At 41.8% G+C, this 27,474-nt stretch overlaps 1 protein-coding gene across 2 annotated transcripts; it reads left to right on the forward strand.

Moving 5' to 3' along the window:
- Positions 1-8,471: 8,471 nt before the first annotated feature.
- LOC118646981 (putative nuclease HARBI1) lies at positions 8,472-27,389 on the forward strand. Of its 2 annotated transcripts, XR_004964332.1 has the most exons (6): positions 8,472-9,421; positions 24,764-25,148; positions 25,933-26,146; positions 26,221-26,493; positions 26,634-27,019; positions 27,101-27,389. XR_004964332.1 is itself a non-coding variant. In XM_036291047.1 (4 exons), exons 1-4 carry the CDS (start codon positions 24,775-24,777, stop codon positions 26,961-26,963), a joined length of 1,191 nt encoding a protein of 396 aa, XP_036146940.1. In that variant the 5' UTR covers positions 24,118-24,774; the 3' UTR covers positions 26,964-27,389. The 2 variants fall into 2 exon arrangements, 1 of the variants encoding a protein (XP_036146940.1); XM_036291047.1 differs by lacking the exon at positions 8,472-9,421 and having other exon boundaries at positions 24,118-25,148; positions 26,634-27,389.
- Positions 27,390-27,474: the final 85 nt, after the last annotated feature.

Raw genomic sequence — 27,474 nt, forward strand, 5'->3', positions numbered from 1 at the left:
GGGAGAGACGAGCACGCGGCCCGCACGGGAACTCGGCGTGGCCCTGGGAAAGCCACGGCCGGAGCCTGAAGCGGCGGTGCCCGCCAACACCACGGCGGAACGTCCCGGAGGGCTGTGGAGGAGCCCGGATGGGACCAAACGCGTCAAGGGAGGCGTCAAGTCCTCTCGCGAGGAACGGAGGTCTCCGCGTGCGCTGCCCCGGCTCGGGAAGTGGCCCAGCGGGAGAAAGAAAATTTCGCGGGGGCCTGCGAGGCCCCCGGAAGGATTACGGCGCGCACGTCCCTCCGTACGCAGGACTGCGTGCCTTGCAGCAATTGGGTCGCGGCGCGGAAACAATGCGCATGACCGAACGGGGGGTCACGGCGTCGATCCGGGATCGACCGCGATCCACCCCACTTTTGCGTGCGAGCGTTCTAGGCGTAAGGTCGCGTGCTGTGCCCCGAAAGGTGGAATTATCGGTGTGGCGTGTGCGAGGCCTCAGCGAGGGCGACGGAACGAGCCTGGAGACGGGGGAGGACATCGCCTAGACTTTATCGGTGAGGTGGCCCGCCAGAATAGTTTCGTGTGAGCGGTTGCTGGCTAGCGGGGCGTCCCCGCGTCCGTTCTGCATCCGTTTTCGTGTTGGTGCGTGATTCGCGTGGGCCGCGGGGCGGTCATACGTTCGCGTGGTTAATTGGGGAATTGGCGGATGCAAGCGGGCGGGACGTCAACGCTCCGAGCCACGGGGAAGAAGAGTGTAGCGACGCTCGGGTTCCGTCGGAGATTCCCCTCGACCGTGTGCGCCGCAAAGCCCTCGCGCGAGCGAGTATCGTGTCGCGAGTAGCGGGTGGACGGGACTTCCGGTTTCACGACGGGGTAAAGTGCGGCCGCGGCCGGCGATTGCTTTGTGACCCTCGTGAGCCACGCGGTCGTGTTCTATAGTTGCCGGGAGTGTCGGCACGTTCGAACGCCCGAAATTCATTGTGCGCGGAAGATTCCGCCGCCCGTCCTTGTCGGCCGCGTGCCTACCGCGGGAGCTTCCCGCGTATCGTTCGCGTTTCTTTTTGGTCTAATTCGCGCCGTGGCGCCGCATTGTCGGAGTGCCGCATGCCGCGTCCCGTGAGATTATTGTTTCTATCTGACATTTATTTCTAATAAAGTTCGTTATTTGTTAAGCTCGGAGTCTAGTTTTTTGGTGTGTCGTCCACCATTTCGTGTTTCCGCCGCCGCCTGCTCCCTTACGATCTACCCCGCCCCTCTACCGTTAGGCAGAGCTGGTCGAGATTGTCGCGCGAGGATCAAGGACACCTTGGCGTAACGATTTTCGCGAATTGACGCGTCGTCGAGCGCGTCTGGCGCCCAGCACTTTCTCGCGATAGCGTGTGGCCGAGATTCGAGCGCGACAAGCACGGCATCGGGGGTATCGGTTACCCTATCGGTTTTGCTGCTTTTTGCCCGCGGCTTTTCCGGTCAGGAAAAGTCGTGACAACTTATACAATAATTAATCAGTGCTTAACTTATTCCATTTTTTAAGCTTGTCTGACGACAAGATCGTGTTCAGCGGTTTTGTGGTATGGTTAAATCCAGGTACGTCTTTAATCACGTAACGATTGAAACCAAGTTCTTTGCCAATTATATACGGTCCTTTGTAATTAGGTTTCAGTTTTGCACTTTGCCCTGTTTTAACGCGCGTATTTCTAATTACCACAAAATCGCCTTCCTTATATATACTAGGTTTACGGGATTTCTTATCGGCGTATTTCTTATTGTAGAGTTGCAGTGAAGCAGTCGCCTCTGCCGCAATCTGTCGCTTATGAGTGCGCTTATCACTTAGTTCCGCGTCGCTATCCGTCAACGCTCTTGTAAGTCGAGACAGGTACGCATCCGCATGATTCCGCTGATCGAAACCAAGCATTACTTGGGCGGGCGTCGCCCTAATCACCGAGTGGTACGTATTGTTTATCACATATTGTACCTGAGCTAATTGTCTTTTCCAGTCATCGGGAGACACAATCAATTTTGACAGCGAAGTTTTTAAGAATCGGTTAACGCGCTCGACCATCCCATTAGCCCACGGGGAAGCTACAGCTACTTTCCTGTGATTTATGCTCAACTCTTTCATGCGCAGAGCGAATTCATCTGATCAAAAGGCAGTACCTCTATCCGAGATAACTTCAAGTGGTTTACCGAAAGTGCTAAAGATTGTGTCAAGATTATTGATTGTCTCTCTCGAGCTGGTTGATTTCACAGGAAATAACCATGTAAACCGTGTGACGGCTTCTACAACCACAAGAATGTGCTTGTACCCATCGACCGTGGTCTGCAACGGACCGAAGTGGTCTACATGTAATTGATTCATTATCGCACCGGGATCTGTGGGTACATGCACAGTCTTTTCGAGCCTATTCGTCGAACTATTTGCTACTATACATGTGATACAGTTATCTATATATTTTCTTGTTCATAGCTGGGAACCAATATGTCCTCTGTATACCTCGAAGCGTTTTCTCAAACCCACAATGAGCCATCTCATCATGGTGCGCCCGCATGACGCTAACAGTCATTGCATCAGGTACATAAAACCGCAGCTCATTCTCAACTATTCTATAAATTAATCCGTCTACTAGCGCGAATTTTTCCATAGGTGATTCTTCTAATAATTTACCTATTTCTTTAATTTTAGGGTCGGCGAGTTGCCTTGCAACGTCGCTTGCCCTCGGGAACGCCAGGTCCGAGGGGGCTACGCTCAATTAAACGGGAATCTCAGTATACGCGGTAACGAGTAACGCTCTTACAGTTAGATGCGATAGTTTATTAGAACGGTAGTCTCAATATTTCTCGAGAATGCTCTCGATATGGTATCAGCAGCTTGCATACGGTATCTCCCACTCGCTCGAGACTTGCTCTCGAAGCGAGAACGGTAACTCATAGACGGTATCCCCCAAATATCGGGCGAGATTGCTCTCGATACGATAGCGGTAGCTTGCAAGAACGGTAACTTCCCAATACGCTAAATTGCTGGGCGCCAGGCGCGACTTCTCGCGCCACACAATAATCAACTATAATACGATAACCAACTGGAAAGCGCTACAAGTGCCGGTAGCTCTTTCTCGCGAGACGATAGAGTGGCGTGGTTCTTTTTGAGACGGAAGGCGTGGAGATGTCGGATCGAGGCAGGTCGTATAAAGATTCGATACTCACTTATTAAACAATAAAAGAATATTTTATATTTCTTTACTGATTGAAAACGGTAACAATGCTGCAAGGAGCTTACTCAATGCGTCTGCACACGATTACTTCATGGATTTTACTGTGATAGAGACGGAAACGAACTTTGGACACAAACATGTGGAAAAGACAAAATTGATAATACGCGGCGGGAGGCCGACGAGGCTCTCCGCTCAAACAAAGACAAAATAAATGGTTGCGGAACCGATTCGCGGTAACTATGATTCTAATCCTATGACTGTCGGCTCCGGCGTAGTCCGAGAGGGACGTACTCGCGGTATCAATTATTCGGGGCCGGTCGGTCCGAGCCCTCGTGCGGCCACAAAACTCTACTCTTTCTTTGAGTTACTTTACACACTAATATCACTAATAATATCGGATTCGGATGACCGGTGTCCTCCGAGGAAACGGTATCCGGTATCCGGCCCCGCACGAGGGTTGACCGCCTTTTCCGAACCTTACGTATCGATGGCTGCCGAGTGCTGGCCTTACAATATTGAACGGAGTCCTGGTCTCTGAATCCTTCGGTAACTGTCGCGGTATCTGGGGCTCGTCCTCTGCCTACACGCAGTCACGGCTTGCCGAACAGTGAGGAGCCCCGGTCCCACGACGGCCGGCTCGAGCCGCCGCGCATGCGCGTGCTTCGATTTTCGGTCGATCCGCACGCCTCGATCCCATGCTGCGCCGCATCGCCTATCCACTTGTCTCGTGGTCCGTGCGTGACGACGTCCGCCGGGGAGAGTGCTATGGCTCTGCCATTTTCGGTTGGCCCGGCTGGCCATGCCGTGGCCGAACCGATCTGCGTGGCGGGCCGTTTACAATTTGACGGTAACTCCCCCGGTCCGCAGCCCGGTGGCGTGCCCTCGGCGTGTTTCCTCTCAAGAATCCTTCCGGTTGCTATGCGGTATCATTTTTGCCACGGTATCCTCAGGGCGGCGGTATCCAGGCGGCTCAGGGCGGTAATAATCAGCCGGGCTCGGTGCACGGCTCGGCGGGGAAACTCTGCGCGGGGCACCTCTCCTACTGTCGACTGCTCGCGATACTTTTTCCCCCGATGGCTGCTCCTCCTTCGTTCGTGGTACAATAAGATTAAGCCTTCACTCGGCGCCTTAGTCCTAAATACCCTAAACAATCTGACCCGGTAACGCGGAAACTAAAAAAAGAAAGAAACAAACGTAAAACAAAGTCGCGTCCCCCTCGGCTCGGCGAGGAAAAGCCCCAACTCGACCCCCTCGGTCGGGCTTACGCCCTTGTGACGAACGCGACCCGACGCGTCACGTCACAGCCTATAAACTAAGACTGATTCGAGAGGCAATTCGTCGATTATCGCAACGCAACGGCTCAGCGCGTCAACGTGGGATATCAGTTTACCGGGTCGATGGACCACTTTAAAATCATAACTTCGTAAGGTCAGTGTCCATCGGGCTATCCGAGGATTAATATTTGCTTTATTTATTGCGTGAACAATCGCGTTACAATCTGTAACCGCAGTAAATTTTATGCCGTACAGATAGAGATGGAACCGATCCACCGCGCGCACGATTGCTAACATTTCGAGCTCAAAACTGTGATATTTCATCTCAGCTTGATTCGTCGAACGACTGAAGAACGCGACTGGAGCCCATTTTTTATCTAGCCGTCTTTGTAATAGTATAGCTCCCAAATCAAGACTACTAGCGTCTGTATGGAGCTCGGTTTCCGCCGCTGGATCGTACAATTGCAGTACCGGGGCCGAGACCAGTGCCTCCTTAAGGCAATTAAACGATTCCAGGCATGCGTGATCTATTTTACTTCTTTAATAACGATGTAACGAACCTCCCGTCCGCCGGCATCACCGACCGCGCGCGGTCCGGCCGAACATCCGCCGGACCGCACAAACGGGCACCGGCCCGTCCTAATCGTCCGCATTAAAAGCGTCGAGATGAGGCATCGTCTCCGCTCCGCGTATTTCCCCGCACGCTCCCAACCTCCACGGGGGGGGGGGGGAGCAAGTGCGGGGAAACCCGAAGATCCGCGAGGATCCCCGATCCTCCACCCGAACGGGTATAAAAAGCCGCTCCGGTGGAGGCTGCGACACTTCTCGCTCCGACCGTACACTGGATTCCGATCCCGACCAGAGTACGATCCTGAGAAGCTTCCTGCGACCGGCAAATAGGGTAGAGTGTTCTCCGCCTTAACCGAGAGCTCTCGGTACCGCTCGCACTCCAGATCCTAGTCGTCTCCGTAGCAGAGGGTAGAGCGTACTCCGCCTTCGCCGAGAGTTCTCGGCTACGGACTTTCCTTAGTCGCCCGATCACCCGGCTCGAACACAACGGGGGTGGAGAGTTCTCCGCCTCCCTCGAGAAATCTCGAGATCGACCGGCGTTTCCTCAAAATCTCAGAGAAATCATCGCGCGGCGTAAACACCCCGCGCTTCACGCCGCACACCGCGCACCACCGGTCTCGAGGCATCGGCAGTTACCGCCCGCCGTACCGCTCGCCTCACCGCGCCACGAAGCGCCGTTTCGCGCGCCAGGGCATTGCCCGCCGGCCCGTCACCGCGCACCGCGATCATCACCAAGCGAACTACGCACGCGACAGCAAAACAGCTGTTTTGCCCGCGACGCGAGAACTTACATACACACGCACACACGCACACACACACACCACACTTGTAAATAGCACCTTCCGTCACACGACTCGTCATACACACCGACACCTCAACGATTGTAAATAGCCTGTACATAATTACGAAGTATTTAAATATATATCTACTCTTTATTCCGGAGGAAAACTGCGTCTATTGTCTCAGGGACCTTCTCATACCCGATCCTAGCAGACTAAGCCCGCGTGGGAAATACGGTCCGTTACAACGATTGCAACGGTCTTGCCTTAATGGCATAATCTTTGATGAACTTACGAAAGTAATTTGTTAAACTGAGAAAACGTTGTACTTCGTGTACTGTTTTCGGGATTTTGTATTCGCGTATCGCTTCCGTGTGCCTTGAACTTAAAGTTATACCTTCGTCTGAAACAATATAATCGAGAAATTCTATTTTTTTACGAAGGAATTGACACTTAGCGAAATTCAATTCAAACTTGTGTTGTCTTAGTCTAACGAGAATCTCCGCGAGGGTCTCCAAGTTTTGTTCGATCGATTCCGACGGTATTAATACATCATCGATGTATATCATAATTTTGTCAGCTCGAACGAAATCGTTTAATATATGTATCAGCCTTTTCTGAAATTCTGCAGGCGATTCACAAAATCCGAAAGGCAAACGCGTGTACTCGAATTGACCATCCGGGGTCGCGAACGCAAAATACTTTGTATGCTCTGGGCATACTTTAACCTGATGGAAACTGTCCTTCAAATCAAGTAAGGTAAAGACCTTTTTGTTACTTAGCCTTGTTAAATAATCTTCAATAATCGGGAACGGATATTTTTGTTTATCTATACGACTATTAAGCGGTCTTAGATCTACGCATAATCTTAATTTTCCGTTTCTTTTCTTAACAGGAACTACCCGTGAACAATACGGAGAGATACTTGGCTGGATAATTCCCCTTTCCAGCAGGTCATCCGTTATCTTTCTTAATTCTAACTTTTTTCACTGTAAGCGAAACGTCGCAGGGCAAACGCGAATATCGAGGGGTCGCGTACATTTATTCTTACGGTATAGTCATCAGGTACGATCTGTATATCACGGGACAATGCTTCGCAAATCACGTCCTTTCAGCGTGTTTTTATCTCAAGTTAAATTCAATAACCATTTCATCTATTGTTTCAGGTACGCGGGACTGTTCCGTGCTTTTATCTACACATAACGGGAGAGAAGCAAACAAACTAACTTTCTCCTCCTGTTCGAGGACAAGCGGTCGATAAACCAAGGTGAGATCCTCCTTATGAAGAAAATCACGTCCCAAGATCATGTCGCCGCTAAACAACTTATCGCGAATAACATAAAGATCAACATTAAACTGTTTGCTCGGCAACAAGTCCAAAGTTATATTTGTTTTCATTATTCCGAGTAAATCTAACGGTTTCCCGCTCAAATTCGTTAACGTGGGGCTATCCACCGGGGCTAGATCACTTACATTTGAATTAATATATAACTTATAGACCTGTTGATTCACAAATGAAACTGGACTTCCGGTGTCCACCAACGCCGCTAACTTACAGCTATTGTTTCTTATTTTTCGGATAGCTACGAACGGGCCGGAAATTTCCAGAAGGTTCCCTGGATTGCTCGGCGTCTCGTGAACCGCCGCTACTGCATCGGCCGCTGGGGAATCGTCCGAAACCGCTGCCGATGTCTCCGTTGTCCGTATCGCCACCGCCGATCGATTTTGGGTGTTTCGAGCCGGAACCGCATCTCCTTTCCTCCTTTTGACGGGGCAATCATATTGTCAATGTCCCTTAGCTTTGCAATAAAAGCATATTGCATCTCCGCGACATTCTGTGTGTTTGTGTTCTTTTCTCCTGCAATTTCTACAGGCGTCGGGATCCCTTGTTCGCGGACTTCCCTTATACGCTGGCTTCTTGTCGATTTCGTGAACGCTTTTCGTAAGGGGCCTCATCCTCTCGAGAAAATCCTCGACGGTCTCCGCCGTCAAAGCAGAGCCGTATATCGTAGCGAGTTTAGCGTGATTCCGCCCGCTATTAGGCTGATCGAGTCTTGTGCAGATAGATCGAGATTACTCATCATATCCATTTTATCCATGGCGTAATCCATGAATGTTTCCTTGGCAGGTTTCCAGGTTCGAGATTCAATCTGCTGCATGGCGCTATACATGGATAGCTTAGAATCGAAGGCCTTGAGCAGCTTCTGCTGGAGCGTTGTCCATGATTCCAGGGCCGCTCCCTCCTGCCTATCGTACCACTTCCTGGCTATTCGGGTGAACCGACTGGAGGCCGCTAACAGCGTCACGCCGTCCGTGGCCGCGTGAATCCTGGCGACGCTGTTCACCCGCCGAATCCAGACCCGAACATTTTCTTGCTCCGTGCCGCCAAATTCGGGTATCTGTGGCACGAGCGTCGAGACCTTGACGGTTGCTGTCGTCGCTACCGAGGTTCCTGGCGTCCCCTGGGGGTTCGCCGGAGATTGCACCACCGAGGCCGGGAAATTGACACTCACCCCAGATACCATCTCTGGTTCGCCCAGGCTAGGCAGCACGTAGCGTTGACCTGCCAAGAGCTGCGTGAGTCTGTCAATTTGCTGCTGCTGTCGCTCCATGAACTGTTGCTGGCGACGTTCCATTTCGGCCTGCTTTCCGAGAAGATCGGCCGTCACCGCGGCCAACAACTGTTTAACGTCCTGCGGGAGAGGCAAAGATTCCACTGGCTGGGATGCACTTGCTGCTACGCTATCGTTTTCCGCCGCATCCAGTGGCGAGTTCACCGATCCCTCGACGTAATCGATTAGATTATCCTAGTCTCTTCGTGCGAGAATCATGTCGATCAGCTCATTGCGGTCGACCGGCACCTTAATCTGGTCAGCCAGGCCAGCGCGCACTGCCTCCTTCTTCAAGGCTTCCGTGGCCAGCTTGGTCAACTTCGCACGATCCATCTGAAGTCAGCTTCTTCCACTGCTAATTACGCCGGAGCGCTAATTAGAATACGCGGTTCGAGGCACGAGACACTGACGCGAGAACGAATTTCCGGCGCCGACGGGACGCACGGATTCGAGTAAAAATGTACTTTTGTTCGCGACGCGACTAATTCGCGAGATTTCCTTACCCGAGGACGAGCCAATTTTACACGCGGATTAACGCGAGAACACTATCGAGAGTCGAGACGAGTAACGGGGAGTCGTTCGTCGGAGCACGTGGCGAGGTAGATCGGAGTGCTTTCCGGTCGAGACACGAGACGAGTGCACAGCACCCTCCAACCGAGATTCGAGACGAGAGCTAAACCGGAGCACTGCACCGAGACACGAGGCGAGCTTAATTGGAGCTCTACTCCACCGAGATTCAAGGCAAGCGTAATTGGAGCACTACTCCACCGAGATTCGAGGCGAGCGTAATTGGAGCACTACTCCACCGAGATTCGAGGCGAGAGTTCGGCCGGAGCACCTTTCGTCGGGACGCGAGATGAGTTTGACTGGAGCACTATCCCACTTCTGAGATGTAAGGCTGTTCTTCGAGTTTACTAGATTCTACTGGACGGGAATTATTATTTCAGGAATGGCCGGGAAATTCACTAATAACCACAGAGATCTAGTTTTATAGAAAGGTAAGTATATATATATTTGTACTTGTTACAGTATTTCACCGGGTATCACAAGAGTTCTCTCCGCCACGACCTACAACTCGCTCTCACTGACTCCGACTGACTGTTGCTCCGGAGCAGCGAGCATGCCTCCGGAAGTATCTTTTCACGCCACCTACTTCAGTGTTGCACACCGTCTCTTATGCGACTCGCACGCCACTCTAGTGCTACCAACCTTATTTTAGGGTCGCTGTTCATGGTTGCTTAAATCTAGGTCTTACAATATCTCCATTCATAGGACATGTAGAAGAAAAATAAAAATAGTTTTCTAATATAAATCGACCCCAAGCTTTCGATTGAGCCTAGTTAGAACTCGATCGGTTTAGCCGTTTCTGAGATCCGATAATCTCGGGTGCTCGCAAGTCGCGTACTCGCGTAAAAGAGCACGGTCGGGTTCGCGCTGCGCTTTCACTTGGCGCGAGCCACTACCGTGTCTCTTGATTCATGTGTGAAGGCCCTAAAGGCCCTCACACATGAATTGACATAACCATAACAGTAAAGTTTCGACCAATCACGTACTTGATTCAACCGGTTACGGCAAGCAGACAGGTTACGGTAGAGTCCCTATAATACATAGAGCTTGTATTAATAGAGGGGCCATTGCTATAAGTCGGAGTCCGCGCGGAGAGAATCGACAGAGACATGAATATATTTTCATATATTCTGTCTCTTTTCGTGTTAGACGTCCCCACCACTCCGTTTTCTAGAAGGAAAGAAGCGCACATACGTGCGGTACGACAGGTACGAGCCTATTTACTTCGTGCCTACTTGGGCCTCGGGCTATTACAATTAGTACAAAAAATTTTTACATACGAAAGTAATACTGTGCATTCCTTGATTGGCATGCATCTTTTAGATTCTAAATTATGTACCACTTAATGAATACACAGTATTATCTTTGTAAGCAATTTTTTTTCGTACGAGTTTGACAATCGGGCCTCAGATTGTATAGTTACGAACCTGTTCCCACACGAAAAAAGACAGAATATATCCACCTCTGTCAATTCTCCCCGCGCGCGTCGGGATGCACCAGGCCTGCTCGGTTTAGGAGTGGGAGGCATACGTAGAAAAGGACAAACGTAAACGTTGAAAAGGGACGGACGATGTAACATGTAAAGACCTATAATCAAAGATTCGCCAATGGCGAACACAATTTTGATTGGTCACTTGAGTCACATGGTTTATCCGCCATTGCGTACCCACGCTGGGCGAGGAAGAGGGGAGAGTGCTCTGTGTTGAGCAGTATAGGTTAAAGGAATATGTGTCAGAAATTATAAGGTAATTCAATCTCTGCACTCTCGAGGGTCACCATATTTTGACGATACACTCAGGAAGAACAAGAAAAATTAAATTTGCATCTGTTGTATGGCTGCGTACAACTTGGAGCAGGCTCGCATTGTTTACTATCTTCACTACTCCAGACCCCAGCCCCAGACCTCAGCCCCCGGCCTCAGCCTCCATCCAGTCTCTGTATGGGTACAAGATGGTGGATAGCAGTCATGGTGGGAGGCCATTGGCGCATCTTTGATTATAGGTCTTTAGTAACATGTATTTTCTTCTCTCTCACATGCAGGCGTGTGTAAGAAAAAAGGAAATACCTGTTATATCGTACGTAAGCCTTACCCCCACTCCTAAAATTTGGGACAATCCTCGGTCTAGATATACTATGTCTATGGGATGCACCAAGGCCCTTCCATTAATACAAGCTCTATGCTATAATAAGAATCTGGACAACGTTGTCAGTAATCCTATTGGTGCCGACAATGTATAGCGGAACCAATTAGGTGTCTTAAATTAATACTTTGCTCGCGGTATTATTCAACTGGTAGGAATCGAACAATAGGAAATAAATTTGTTTTTAAAAGTTTTATTTGTACTTATAAAAATGAAAACAATATAATTTTAAATAAAAGATAACATTATTCAATAACAGCGTGCCTAACCATAGTTTTGCTGCTATAAATTTTATTTTTTAATCGCCCTTTTTTTGGAATCAATTTTTATGCAAAATAATAAAATAAAACGTTTCATTATTTTATTGAATAAATTGCAACAAGTTTCCAGCGTGTCACAGCGAATATTAACCATTTTGAAAATAAAGAATTTTATTAAATTACAATTTTTGTTTCTAATATAGGGTAAATACCTCCTTATAATAATTTCCATTTCATAAAAATAATTGTAGATTGCTTCGTTAACAAAAAATTAGGCATGCAGCAGGCATTTTCTACAAAATTTTTGTAATTTATAATAAACATTAAATATAATATTAAAGATTAGGAATTGTGATTTTTATGATCATGCATTATATCATGCATTACAATGTTTTTTTTAATATACTTTATTTTTCATAATATTGTTTTAGTTGTTTATGCCTTTATAAATCACAATATCTTACACAGTAATATACAACTATCAGTCTCTATTAATCTGTTCCACTATTTATATTTATGACGCCATGTTTTGTCGAACTAGAAATGTTGTCCGGACTCTTATTATAGGGACTCTAGGTTCTCTATGCATGTTCGAGACTATAACAATTATATAAGAGTTTTAACTTTTCCCCTTTTATCGGTTCTGTTTTATCCGCGAGTAGTGAGAGCTCCTGACAACCATCGAGCTCCTGATAGTTCATTTCTTCGATGCACCGAGTCGCGCGGCGATGTCACTAGCTCCTCGCGCTCCAACGCGCGCGATTTTCGTTTGCTCTCATCGCCGGTAACTATGCATCTCGGTAACTATGCAAATAAACATGCCCAAAAAAGGGCACGTCCAAATCCATGCCCAAATAAGTCTCGATATCGGTTCCCTACCGCCCCTTTTCTCGCCTCCGATCGTAATTGTTTTACAATGGCTAATTCTTCAGTCTCTCGCAACCCGGCACCGAAGTGAGATCGTCCAGCAGATCTCTCCGTCTTCCGGCGATCCTAGCTGCGGGGATTCACTTCCGCTTTTCCCTATCATTCGCGCCGTGATAGTGCGAGTGAATTATTAATTAATCCGCTTCTACCAAGCAATTCTTAATTTTCATATTTGCGTGAATGGTGTGAGTATTACGTCCGTGCGCAGGTGACCGTATCTTTCCCGCGAACGTCCTCTGCCTCGCGCACAAGATCTCCGTCGGATCGCGCGCAAGATTTCCGGATTCGCGAGGGCCTCGATCTCGAGGCTCTACAAGATTTCCGCGTCGTTTAGGCAACGCAATATCAGGTTATCAAGATATCCGACATATTGTAAAAAGATACGGTTCGCCCCTCGCTTCGAACGTTCGTTTTGTAATAAATAAGGCAGTGTGAGTGAAACCAATGCCTCCTCTTTATTCCTGTCACCTCCCGTGAACCTCCCGCATTCCTGACCACTCACTTCGCGTCTCTATCGGGACGGATCCCGGCAATTCTCCCCGTGCGATCGCGTCTACCCTACGCACGCGCGAACAATGCAGTCTATGCGCTTAATGCATGAAACGGAACGCACCCTTAGAGTGCTGTTCCATGGGCCTCGGAAAACGGAATCGGAAAGGCGGATCACCAATCTCGGGACCCGTTTCGACGGAATTTTTCAAAGGGTTTTATCAGAACGATCCCGTGATTGGTGATCCGCCTTTCCGATTCCGTTTTTCGAGGCCCATGGGACAGCACCCTTAGTAAAGGGTCTCTAGACAGAGCAAGCTCACAGCGCCAAAAGCATGCTCTCCGAACCCAACCATATGGCCGATTTCACCAACCACGGTTAGACAAACCGACGGTCAGAGTTATTAGGGCAGGTCAGAGTTAATCAAATGCACACGGACCAAATGCGCACGGACAAAATGCGCACAGACCAAACGGACACAATAACCAACAAACTTACCACATGGGTTGCAACTTTTCGGGCACCTCTACCGACGGGGCGAGTGCGGGAGGGGGGCGAAGCCCCCCTTGCACCCGCCCGTGTGTGTGTGTGTGTGTGTGTGTGCGTGCGTGTGCGTGTGCGCGCGCGTGTGTGTGTGTGTGTGTGTGTGTGTGTGCAAAGCATTCTTTGCATCACATAGATTTGCGACTGTGCGCATTTGGTCCGTGTGCATTTGGTCTGTGTCAGTTTCACTCAGCCTGCTGTGTCCGTTTATTACTGTGCTCATCTGGGACTCACTCGAAAAAAACAGCTAGAAAATATTGTGTAACTTTTAAACGGGAAATTTATAAGACAGGTATCAATTTATTGTAGAAATATTAATAAAGTAACTTCTTAAATTATTATTATTACATTTGTAGGTGGAGGGATAATAAATGTATCACAAAATCTTTTATTAGAGCGTGTAAATAAAATAATGGGCCAGACATCAGTATATGGATTAGTGAATCCCTTTGATTCTGATGCAATAAACGACAAAGAAAATATAAATATTGAACAAGACATTCTCGAGAAGGATAATGAAAATCCACAAAAAGTATTTTCAGTAAGTTTTATTTATTTTGTTACTATAATATTTAGAATTTTACAATGGGTTACTCTGTTTAATAAAAAATATTTATTTTGCGAAAATAAAAATTTTTGTAGTACCTATTACAGAATAAAGAAATCACTAATTAGAAATCCTGGGATTCAGACAAATTAAAATCGCAAATAAGTCCACTATTAAACAAAGACGAAGATTCACAAACGTCATCGTCGGATAGTGCATGCAAAAAAAGAAAATATAGCAATCAATATCCAAAGAAAACATTAGATGACGTAAAAACTGAATTAACAAATACTCTGAAAGTAAATGTAGAGGAAAAAAATGTTAGAAAAAAGAAGTATTAAAAGCTAAATTGGAGAAAGAAAAACTTAAAATTGAGCTATTAAAAATACTTATTGAAAAAGAAAAAGACACGGAAGAAAAAAAAAGAATAAATTCTATATTATAATTATAATATATTACAAACATCTTTGCAATATTATTATGTTGACATTAAATCGATATTTTTTATTTAAATGTTTTTAATTTTTTACTTAGACCCTTCTAAAGACCTTTAAAAAATTTATAAATATTAATTTTAAAATATATAATTTTAGAATATTGTTACGTCTGGCCGACTTTTCGTGCCGGCCGTCACAATTTAGGCAAGAATCGCACCTTGCGATGACGCGTTGCCACGGCAACCGAACGCCGGCAGATTCACGCGCTCTCGGTGCCGGGCCCGAGCAATCACGCGCCGCGAGCATGCGGCCCGCTCTGGCGGCACGCATGCGCCAGTTAAAAACGCCTGTTGTTAATGAACCGTGCTAAAAATTGTGAAAACTCAAAAAGGGGAGTGATCCTCCCCCTAGCGGGCTTCCCCCTGAGGCGCCTCGATCCCGAAATAATAGTAGTACTCGCGCAAACAATTAATTATTTCAATTAGTTAATTACTCCTCAGAAAGGAGACAAACCTACGCCGCCGTTAGCGGTGGTGCATTTGCACTCGCGCGAGATCATTTGGAGTAGGGCAGTAAGGGCCGAGCACCCCTAATTGATTAAAGGGGCCGTCTACATTAAAGGGTAAAAAAAATCGATTTTTTTTTCTTGCTTAAATCGATAGTATTTCATCCGTAAAACATGCTCCTGAAGTCCCAAGTATAGGTTCAAATTGTATCAGGCCGAAATGAGCATGTGTAGTGCGCACGTCCCGAGCGCTCCGAACGGCAAGTAAAAATCCCTAACGGTCTTTGAAAAGGTACATTGTCTGCTCAGAAAGAATTACTTGAGAGGTGTTTAGGTGGGTATACACAAAATATCAATGAAAGTTTTAATGCGACAATTTAGCAACTGGCCCCAAAACACTTCCATTGCGGCCGCAAAATCATTGAAATTGCTGCCTATATAGCTGCTGGAATTTTCAATGAAGGCTATTTGCCGGTTCTAAGAATCATGTCATGCATGGAAATAATTATTGGACCAGTATGCAGAGATGTTACGGATAGAATAAACGAAAATCGCACGATTAGCCAAAATCGTCGTAGCAGATCTGTTGCGCAGGAAACGCGTACTTACGACAAACAATGGCTGTTGGAGAAGAATGAATTGTATGAGAACACTGAGGACATTTATATGGAGCAGGAATAGTAGATTAATCGAAAAGTACAAATAAACAATCATTCGCAAGCTTTTTCTTTGATTGGAAACTTTAAACGCGTTTTTCTCGAAACCACTTTTTTCGAAACTATGTACACGATTAAAAAAAAACTAATCGACGGATCCATTTCTATTTTTTTTTAATTAAAGGTTATTAAATTATCTTCTGTGTGAACCTAAAATATAAATTAAAAGTCATGTAAAAAAAAGTTATTTAAAAAAAAGTCAAAAATTTTTCAGAAAAAATCAATTTTTTTTTAAATGCTATTTTTATAAATTTTTTGTAATAAATGTATGACTTTCTTAGGTTCACTTAGAAGCTATACTCATAAACTTTACAAAAAACTTTGTTTTTTTTCTTTCAGTCGATTCTACTGGATGTTATCGTGTACGCAGTGTGGAAGGAATTTTTTAAGGCAGTTGTGCATTTTTGCTTACAACTTATAATTAAATAAATAAAATTTTATAATAAAAATTGTTTTGAGTACCTAAAGACATACACAATAAGTGAAAAAAATCGCAAAAAGATCCATTGCTTAGTTTCATTAGAAAAAAATCATAAATAAGTGCTTAATTTTGGCCTCCTAATGTAGACGGCCCCCTTAAAAACTGACATAAATGAATACCGAACACAAGGAGGAGCACGCCGTACCTCCGTGGTACACGAAGCTCCTATCCTCAACTCCGTTAATAAAAACTCGATCTAGGAATGCGAGCGATTAAACAGAGTGGGCGATAGTTGCGTGCCCCGCGAATGAAAAATATGAATGAGAGGGTAGGAAATCATCTGATGACCACAAAATCAAACACGATGACCACTTAATTATTAAATTAAGTGACAGGTATTAGATGATTTATTGTTCCTCTTTCCGCGCTCTTCACCCCCAAATGCCCCTACTTTCGGATATATAAGGCGCGATTTTCGGGCGAAAATTGAGATTTTGCCTCTTCCTCTCGCGCCGAAAGGCTGTAAGAGTTGCTCTGTAACATTCGAACTTAGAATATTTTCGCGAATCAGTCATTCGAACTTGAAATATTTTTGCGATTTAATTTTCGAACTTAGAATATTTTCGCGAGTCAATCATTCGAACTTAGAATATTTTCGCGATTTAACTTTCGGACTTAGAACATTATCGTGATTTGAATCTTGAATATCTTTCGCAAGTTGAACAGAATCTTTTCGAACATCTTTAATTCGGCTTACTTTCGCTTTATCGTTCAGACTTACAAGAGAGATAGGAGGTGGCAACTTCTCCCTCGCTCTATTAATTAGTTTTTTTTTATTATTATAGATCGCAGCGATCCCAGCGAGCAACGTGCGTGCGAACCCCATCGGTGAGACATCGGCGTGCGTGCGTGGGTTACTTATCGACTCGAGCAAACTTAAGTGTGAAGGTGCGAGTTCTCTTTTTCTTTTTTTTTTTTTATTTAGTAAAAGCAGTGTTATTGAAATAAGATCTTTTTCTTTTCTTCCTCTTTTTCCCCGCGTCGCGGAATCGTGCATGTGTAAATCGGTGGTGCTGCTCCTTTTTTTTGTGTGTGCGTGTCATTCCCCCAGACAGTGAGAGTGGTGAACCACGGCCCCTGTCACTGAGGGAGCGCTTTCAGCGTTCGCTCGCGGCACGCGGGAGCATCGTGCGCCTCGGTTCTCTCTCTCTCTCTCTCTCTCTCTCTCTCTCTCTCTCTCTCTCTCTCACAGTTGCAATTTTCAATCCTTTCGAAAACGACTAGCCAACGGTGCGGGAAGGCGCGCGCTGAGAAGTGTACGTTCTTCCCTGTCAACCGCCCCTACGAAGTCGCAAGACTTTAGCGTAGGCGCGGGGTTACCGGCGCGCTATATGCGTTCCGACATTTCAGACAGCACCGGAGCGGACACCAAAGACGGTGCCGCTACTTAACCAGGCGCCTCCATCCAAATCTATGGTGTGAGGTATACATCTCTCGATCGCTTGCTATCCACGCCTCCGGGCGATTCAGCGTCCACCGTACATCAATAATAGAAATTATCGCGAAAAGCATCAACCGAACGCGCCGCCGACTATCAAAGATATTAAATTCCCATCTTCCGAAAAACTAATTATTAATTACACCATTTAATTTAAACGAGAGAATTAACAAAAGATATGGCATTTCCCATCACAGGGCGGGAAGATAAATTACATAAAACCATGCGTAATAACCGTGCTGCATCTGCTACGCTCTCTCTGTTTCCGCTCGGCAGAGTAGGGCGACAAATATAAAAATTAATAAAAATAACATTTCGCGATCCTTGACCCCGCCGGACGTAACAATATAAATAAGTGCAATATACAAAGTACAAAACAATACATGTATATGTATTATTTTAGTTCAGTGCTTGAGCCTAGTTGCCCTTTTCGAGCCGATTCCCGAACGCGCCGCCTCCTATGCCCCCACTACCGCGCGCGGCCTTGACGGCCGAGCCGCCGATCTCGCCCGTACGCTTTGTCTCAGGAGCAGCTCTGTATAAGAAATGGTGCCCTGCACCACAAAATTCATTAAAATTACTCTAAGTAAATAATTTTTGTTTTTATAAACAAAAAAGTACTAATTTCTTTATTTCTAATTTATTTTATATATAGTATAACAATACGTAAAAACATAATATATAAATTAGAATTTTGACAATAGTTTAATTTTTACATCACCCGTGAGGTATTATTATTGATGCTTTTTTTAAGTGGTTTTCTCAGTAGGCCTAATCCACTAAAAGATGAAATATAATATATAGCTTGGCATTCTTCTAATTTTCCTGTCGTTTTTATATATCTTACAATATATAAAATTTTGTTTTCCTGCCAAGCTGTATATTATATTTCATCTTTTAGTGAATTAGGCCTACTGGGGAAACCACTTAAAAAAAAAACGCATCAATAATAGTATCTCACGGATGATGTGGAAAACTATTGTCAAAATTCTAATTTACATATTATGTTTTTAAATATTGTTATACTACATAAAATAAATTAGTAATAAAAAAGTTAATACTTTTTTATAAAAACAAAAATTATTTACTTAAAGTAATTTTAATGAATTTTGTGCAGGGCACTATTTCTTATACAGAGCTGCTCCTGAGACAAAGCGTACGGGCGAGATCGGCGGCTCGGCCGTCAAGGCCGCGCGCGGTAGTGGAAGCATAGAAGGCGGCGCGTTCAGGAATCGGCTCGAAAAGGGCAACTAGGCTCAAGCACTGTTTTAGTTTATATTTGTATGCAATAAGTATAAAATATATGTATGGTTTGAAAAATAAAATTTTGACTATAATAAACTTGTTTGCCATTTAAAATCCGATCGACTTTTAATTAGATAAAAATGTTTGCCTCATATATTGCCTGTATATTGCCTCATATCAAACAAGTTGACATATTCTTGACTTGAGATTTTTTCGTCATCTATTGTGTTGACATTTTGTTGTTTGGCAGTTTAAAGTAACTTATTATTATTTTAAAAATGTATTATATATTAAAGAGTAAATATATTTTTAATAAACAATTATTATTACCTTCGAAAATATTTCACTATTGTATGTCGTACATCAGTGACATTTCTATTAGCATCATCTATGTCCTGCATTAATGCAATAGCATTATCATATGCTTCAGAATTAGTTTTAATTTCTCTTTCATCTAGGTTAATATTATGTAACACTGCTGTCGCAACAATAACAGGAAGCATTTTTTCTAGTGTTACAAAACGTGCTCCATTAGATAAAATTGGAAATGTCCTCTTCCAAATACCAAAGAAACGTTCAATTTTTGAACGTGTTCTAATTTGAGATTCGTTGTAGAGATGCTCTTCAGCTGTTGTCGGACATCGCAATAGACGTATGGCAAATTTGGATATCCGGAATCTGCTAAAATTACACTGTTACTGAATGTGCCTGTTTCAAACAAACTTTTTATTTCAGAATGATCGAAAATAGTGGAATCATGCGTAGATCCTGGCCAATGTGCCACAATATCTATAATTTCTAATTTTCAAATTATAATTTTAATATAATTTATAATTTATAATTCTAATTTAATAACAACTTGTACATTAATGGAAAACCAGCCCTTTCTGTTTCGATATAATTCACTTTTTTCTTCACCTGGAAAATTATGTAATAAAGATTGCGTCCCAATATTACTGCCAGTACTAAAAAAATATATAGTAACATACATTATAAATTTTTAGTACTGACGACAATATCGAAACTATTATTCTATTGATTTTTAGCACTGATAGTGAATTTTGAAACTTGGCTAAAAGAATGTATTAACATATTATTTAAATTCTACTTACCATATGACTGTATTTTTATATGGGTACAATCCATGCAACCAATAACACGAATAAATTTTGCAGATTGATAAAATTCCTCCTCATTTTGACGAATTTCTTCGGGTAATATTGGAAGTTTTATAAATTTTAGCCTTAATGCAGCAATAGTACAGGATACACGATAAACAATTCTCTGTGCACTAGATGTGCTGATTCCACAAAAATCTGCAATAGTTTGCAAAAACGATCCTGTTGCATAGAATCGTAGGGCAATTAACAAAATCAAATATTTCTAAATAATTCATACGTGGTTTGATTATACGTGGATTAGACTTCGATGGTTTTGTAAGTTGTAACCAGCAAATATTAAGTTTATAATATCATTCATTTTGCAATTATTTTATATAAAACACTAATATTTATATAATAAAAATTTAATTTCTTAATTTTAGTTTATTTACAACGTATTGAAATTTGAGGTTAAAACTGCCAAGATTCATATGTGTTGGCCGCCCTGATAACTCTGACCGTCGGTTCGTCTAACCGTGATTGATAAAATCGGCCCATAGTCAAAGATATTAACGACAGTTATCCTTTTCTCAGTAACGGATATCCCCACCACCGTTTTTCTACCTCATAAGCAGTCTATTCTAGTCTATGGTCGCCCTATTAGTGATCCTCTAGGAAGTGATTAGACTAAGCGTCGCCATTTTGCTCAAAAGTAGTGTATTCATTTGATTGCCTTTACTGGACGAGTTCGTACAATAACCTGCACTACAGCCCGGCATATTTCTTTTTCTGTACAGTAAACTGCGGCAAACACGTCCCGATGTCCACACTAGTCCGCACTCGATCGAGTTTAATCACTCTAACCTGTCTAACCAAGACCAAAGCACTCTCTCTATCTCTTTTACTCGCTCGCTCTTTTTCTGTCTATTTCCGGTTTTGATCAAAATGGCCGCCAAACAATAGAAAACGATAGCCGCGTTGTCCAATCACTCCTTTGAGGATCACTACGCCCTATTAGATCGCAACAACAGCGGCGGCCAGACAGTGAATTACAAAACGCGCCAAATTTAAGTACGGTTATAACGAGACAAATAAAAAATCGCGATGCTGACTGGCGGGCAATAAATTCGTTGTACAATGCAGGCGAGCACAATAAATATGACCGAGTCTTATTATACCGTAATTTTAAATAACATTTAGTCGAGTGTCTTTAGCATGAGACATTTTGGTGATATTGGTGTTCGATTCCGGATGAATCATTCACCAATAAATCATTGATACAATTTCAACATTATTCACTCATGAATAATATTTAAATCGTATCAGATTTGAAAAAAAAACATTTCAGGTTTACATGGTAAAGAAAAAAGTACAGTACTTTTTTAATGTTATTTCGTAAATAACATTATTATATAAAGAGCAGTTTATTTATTTGTCAATTTTGACAGCTTTTTTAACAATTTTGACAACAAATTTTTTAGTTAATTTTAAGTTTTGTTGATGAGCGTGTTGCCTCATCCTTAACCGAACGTAGTAGAACTAATAGAAAAGATAATATGTTAAAAGTGTGCTGTTTGCACGGAAATGTAAAATCATACGTTGTAACAACGTCAACCAACGTTAAATTAAAAACATCCACATGAGAGAGTGAGTCCCAGATGCGCACAGTAATAAACGGACACAGCAGGCTGAGTGAAACGGACACAGACCAAATGCGCACAGACCAAATGCGCACGAACCAAATACGCACGGACCAGATACACACGGACCAAATGCGCACGGACCAAATGCGCACAGTCGCAAACTTATGTGGTGCAGAGAATGTTTTGCACACACACACACACACACGGGGAGATGCAAGGGGGGGCTTCGCTCCTCCCGCACCCACTCCGTCGATAAAGGTGCCCGAAAAGTCACAACCCATGTGGTAAGTTTGTAGGTTACTGTGTCCATTTGGTCTGTGCGCATTTGGTCCGTGTGCATCTGGTCCGTACGTATTTGGTCTGTGCGCATTTGGTCTGTGTCCGTTTCACTCAGCCTGCTGTGTTCGTTTATTACTGTGCACATCTGGGACACTCCCACATGAGATGCATGTTTTGCGAAGCATGCTTCTGTGTAACGAGATGAGATTAAAAAACCTAAGTTTGGCGTGAATTAATAACACCACGAGTTTTTATATCAGTCAGTTTCGTTACAGCATTCGGTACTGAAATTTGATTGCAGGAATCAATTTCACAGCTTGTATGCAAGTGTCGCACGAGTTATAAATTTTTAGTACCTGCTTGCACAGATATTCTAAAATTAAAATCGAATGGCTTTAGCAAATCGTTCAAAAGCTGACAACATGAGAGCAAAAAAACATACAACTACTAGCAGAGAGTAGAGTTTGCCATACACTACTTTTAGGTTTGATTGTCCAATAGGGATGTCAATCAATTAATCAATTAATCGATTAATCAATGCTTAAACAATCGCCATTTTGCAATTATTTTCTTGTTGCCGATTAATCTAAATAATCGATTAATTTACTGCGATTATTTTATAGTTTTGAAACGTTTATTGTCACAACTACAAGCCTTCGGTAGACGATACAACTTTACATCCTAGATCGCATACGAGGTATTTTACTACGAGTCTGTTCGCGTCACATCAGTCGCCATGTCCCGATATGCTGCTACTCATCCCAATGCACTCCAATACGTTGATTGATCAAGAGACACAGCAGTGTCTCGCGCCAAGTGAACGCGCAGCGCGAGACCACCGTACATTTACGCGAGTACGCGACTTGCGAGCACCTGAGATTATCAGATCTCAATAACAATTTAATCGATCGAGTTCTAACTAGGTTCAATCGAAAGCTTTGGTTTAATTTATAAAAAAAATGTTTTCATTTTTTTTCTGCGTGCTCTACGAGCGGAGATATAGCGACGCAAAGTCCAAAATGTAAATTTTTCATTTAAGATACGTCGTCGGTCTTTGTCGAGTACACGAATTCAACACGAGAGGGCTCTTCTAAGACTTACCTGTGACAGTTTCTTATAAAATATATACTACATATTGATATAATGATAAATCGCTGTCATTCGTGATATGATCGTTTTATGAGAGTAAAGAATAAATATTAAGTGATATATCTGTAAATCGTACAGTTAATAATTTCTTATAAGAAAAGTCTCGTAGATCCGATAAAAAGTGCGCGTTCGTAGTCGAATATACTTTGACGTTAGCAGACGAATCCGCGGCGACTTTCACGACGATAATGTGACAGTTCGGGATTAATGATGTGACGTGCGCGAGGTTAATGGCGAGTAAGTTTTTATTTAGTTTCTGTACGCATATTACATTGCGAAAAGAGATTATAGTATAACGTACTATCCGTTATACAATCAGATAAGTATATGGTATAAAATTTTTATTTTTTTTAATGAAAATAATTATTTTGAGATAAGTCAATATACTTTGTGCCATGTTTTATTTTTAATTATATTAAAAGAAAAAGAGGAAGAAACACTGTATTTGAAGGTAAAGTAGAATAGAAGAAGAATAGATAAAAGAAAGAAAAAGTCGGTAAAGAGAGAGAGAAAAAAAATTTTAATAATTAGGAAAAATTAAGAAGGAAAAGTAAAAAGAATAAAATAAAGTAAGTCACATATATACACATATAAATAAATTATAATTAATGTATGTTAAAAAGAGTGTTATTGTCAAATTGAGAGAAAGGGAAAGAAAGAGAGAGAAGAAAAAAGAAAAGAATAACATTGTGTAATAATATATATACATGCATGTGTATTTTATTCTTCTTTCTCTTTTTTGTGTCATGTTTTTCCCTGAATATTATAAAATATTGTTTTTATCTTTTAATAGTGAAAACGAAGAATATTTTAAAGATAAATTTGCCTAGAAATATCAAGAGAAATAAGAGTGAGAAAGAATTAATACGAAAAGAAAATTGATACAGTAAATAAAAACAAGAAAAACTGAAAAATATAAGAGAAAGGGAGAGAGAGAGAGAAGGAATAAGGAAGAATATTAGATACGTGTAACAACAAAATAGAGAATAAAGTTGCTAATAATGTGCTTATATGTATATATGCATTTATTTTTATATGTATGTATGTACATATAAGGATGTACGCACCCACATGTGCGCGCGCGTGTGTGTGTGTGTGTGTATTTTTGATCTCTTTCTCTCTTTTTTTCTTCATATAAATAATGCTTTCCCTTTTTTTCCTTATGTTATACATAGTTCTAATAATTATTCGTTATTACTCGTATACTATATATTTATTACGAGTAATTATTTAAATTATTAGAACTATTGTAACGAGCCGTTACCCGCGACCGGGATAAGCCGGGTAAAAACATTGTAAGGCCGTTACCCTTTACCTCACGCGGGCTTCCCGCTTCTTACTTCTCTACCCCTCTCGTCACCCGGTGGAGGGTACAGAAACCCTCCACCGATTGAGAGAAGGCAGATCTTCCCGATCAGCGGAGTGAGCTGATCGTACCTCCGGGTGGATTGAGCCTGGCCTCCTAGAGCACGGAGTGAGTGCGCACCTAACCTGCAAATCCCATCGACACGCACTGAGCTGCGTTCCAAAACTTTACTCGATCAACTCTATAGAACCCCGAGTGGTGGGAGACAGAGTAAGTCAGAGTAAGCTACTACATACAACAGATTTGGAACGAGTCAGAACGAGTTAGGTCGGGAAGGCAGAGAACGAGATGTAGGTGTCGTGATCGTGAAGTAAGATAGAGAAAAATGTAAATATTAACACATTTCCAATATCCTTTAAAAGTAAAAATTTTTGCAGGGACTCTATGTCCGCGCGTTAAACATCCTTAAATAAAATCATCATTGCTTAATTTGAAACATTTAATTTAATTTATAGTTATCTGCTCTTAAGAAATCAAAATTTTATATTTGCTTCTTTTAATTTCAGATATTGATACAATGGAAGTCTTTCTATTCATAAATGCAGCTAGTAGTGATATATTAAAGACTGCTTTAGCTCTAGATTTAAGTGAAAGCGAAAGCGAAAGTGAGACGGAAGAATTTCTAAACTTTATTATTCCCACACAAGTTTGTCGATTAAGAGGAAAAAGGGGAAAAGCAATTCGAATTGAAGGATACGTAAACAACGTTGTACCTAGGTTCTCGTCACGCCAGTTCAAAGAACATTTTCGTATGACACCAAACTGTTTTTCCTTATTGGAAAATAAACTTAGTCCAATGCTAGAAAATAATAATATAGGAAGATCTCATATATCACCAAGGGTACAACTACTTGCTGTTTTGTGGTTACTAGCAACCCCTGATTCTTACAGGTAGAGGTATCATTTACAAACTAGAAAAATCAAATTAAAAATTTTAGAAAATAATGTTGTAACAATTAAAATAAACAAGCTAGAGAAATAATAGGAAGATTGCCATTCTTCCTACTATTTCAAAATAATAGTTCTCAATCAACCTTTGTTCCTAATCAACCTAATCAACACATATTATACAATTTTAAATAATTATAAACAATATATAATAAATATTCGACCTTACTGGCCAGATTTATTGATTAACCACAACATTTTGACTCTAAATTTGAGCCCTTTTGAAGTAGAATATATTAGTTATAATCGTACATATTAATTATAACTGTGTCCAAATATGTCATATATTAAGTGTGTCATAAAGAAAATTATGAAATACATTACAGAAAAGCGAAATAAAATTGTTTTACAATACTAATGTTGAGATATAATACTCTTTTGACGCATTTAATACGTGACGGGCAGATGTCATAATTAATTTGTGCAATCAAAACTAATGTATTAATTCCACTTGTGAAGGACTCAAATTTAGAGTCAAAACGTTATGATTATTTAATACATCTGGCCAATAAGGTTAAATATTCATTAAATTTGTTTTTAATTAATCACTGGCAAAAAAAAGAGTTCTTTTATCTTTTTTAATAGTTTTAATATAGCTTATTTTTGTTTGCACAATAAAATAAAAAATAGTTTTAAAATAAAGAATTTCCAAAATATTGTTTATAATATCATATTTCTTATATTTATAATTATATAATAATTTTGTAAAAAATTTATATTGCTACAGATCTGTTGGACTCCAATTCAATTTGGCTAAATCGTCACTGAATCACTGTGTGCGGCGTGTTATTCAGGCTCTTTGCAATATTTCAAGTGACATCATCAAATGGCCATCTGTGACTAATATGAGTACTATAAAAGACAAGTTTAAACGAATAGCTGGCCTGGAAAATGTTCTTGGTGCTATTGATGGTTCATATATTGAAATTCCAGCACCATCGGTAATACTTATATTTTGCTTTTTTATTTACTGTATTATTAAAGTTTGATTATTAAACATTTATGTTTATTATAGATTGATGCTCATTGCTACCTGACAAGAAAGTGTAGATATGCTGTAATACTTCAAGCTGTATGTGATGCAGATCTGCGTTTCACAGATTGTTATGCTGGATATCCTGGTTCTGTAGGTGATCTTAGAGTTTTTCGAAATTCTGATCTTTGGTATAGTGTCAATAGAAATCGTCATTTCTTTTTTCCTAATGAAGAATTCATAATAGGAGACAAAGCATATCCTTCACTTGGATGGTGTTTGACCGCTTATAGAGATAATGGTCATTTGACACAGGTATCATACATTACAATATTTTAATTAGAAATGAACATTACTGTATTACAATATTTTAATTTCATTTGATTATATCAGTAAAATATTGCATGTCTAATCTTTGTGTTATATTACATAATTATATTTGTTATATATTACAGATCGAGAACAATTTTAATTATATTCTATCACAAACTAGGCAAACTGTAGAACGTGCTTTTGCTTTGTTAAAAGGCCGCTTAAGACGTTTGAAATATTTAGATATGTCTAGGGTTGATTTAATACCGGCAACAATCTTGGCCTGTTGTGTTCTTCACAACATATGTTTAGGTGATATTGATGACGAAATTGAGAATTATGTTGTGGAAGGTAACAGAGAAAATGAACAGAATAGAGAAAATAATGAGGAATGTGAGCATATTGAAAATTATGATAATGAAGGAATTACAAAGCGTAATTATCTTGCAACAATTTTATTTCGAAGGAGATAAACAAACAGTAAAGGAAAGAAGGCGCTAATGCGCTTGGAGTACAAAGGCTTATATAAGTAATACCTTCTTGCCAATAATCGACGACGCATAATTAACGCGATGTATAAGTGTATTCAAATAATTTTATTTTTCTGCAGGGTCGAAGGAACTTTTGCAACAGGCGACCGTTATTAGGACTCCGCTGCTTACGCGATGGTCACATACAGTATTACACGTTACAAAGGATTACTAAGGTTTACTATTCTCCTATTTAATATAAATCGTTTCTCTTTTAATTATATTATTTTTTTGTATTATTTCTTAATATTATGCAAATAAGAGAAACATTGCGATGAACAAAAAATCAAATAAAATTATATTATTAAATGTAACTAAATAAAACAGAAAAATGTTCATTAAACGAAATAAAAATACGTTTGTATGTTATATATACATATTTATATATATTCAATAAAATTACAGCCTGTGAGAACTCACCGTAGGTACGTATATAATACTTATAATTACTAAA

This window comes from Monomorium pharaonis, chromosome 1, assembly GCF_013373865.1.
Source record: "Monomorium pharaonis isolate MP-MQ-018 chromosome 1, ASM1337386v2, whole genome shotgun sequence".
Taxonomy (NCBI): Eukaryota; Metazoa; Arthropoda; class Insecta; order Hymenoptera; family Formicidae; genus Monomorium; species Monomorium pharaonis.

Bases quoted from the DNA above. Each gene is read 5' to 3' on its own strand.
- LOC118646981 (XM_036291047.1), top strand. From the start codon at position 24,775: ATGGAAGTCTTTCTATTCATAAATGCAGCTAGTAGTGATATATTAAAG. The intron at 25,149-25,932 runs GTAGAGGTATCA...ATATTGCTACAG, and splicing joins GCAACCCCTGATTCTTACAG to ATCTGTTGGACTCCAATTCA. The intron at 26,147-26,220 runs GTAATACTTATA...TGTTTATTATAG, and splicing joins TTGAAATTCCAGCACCATCG to ATTGATGCTCATTGCTACCT.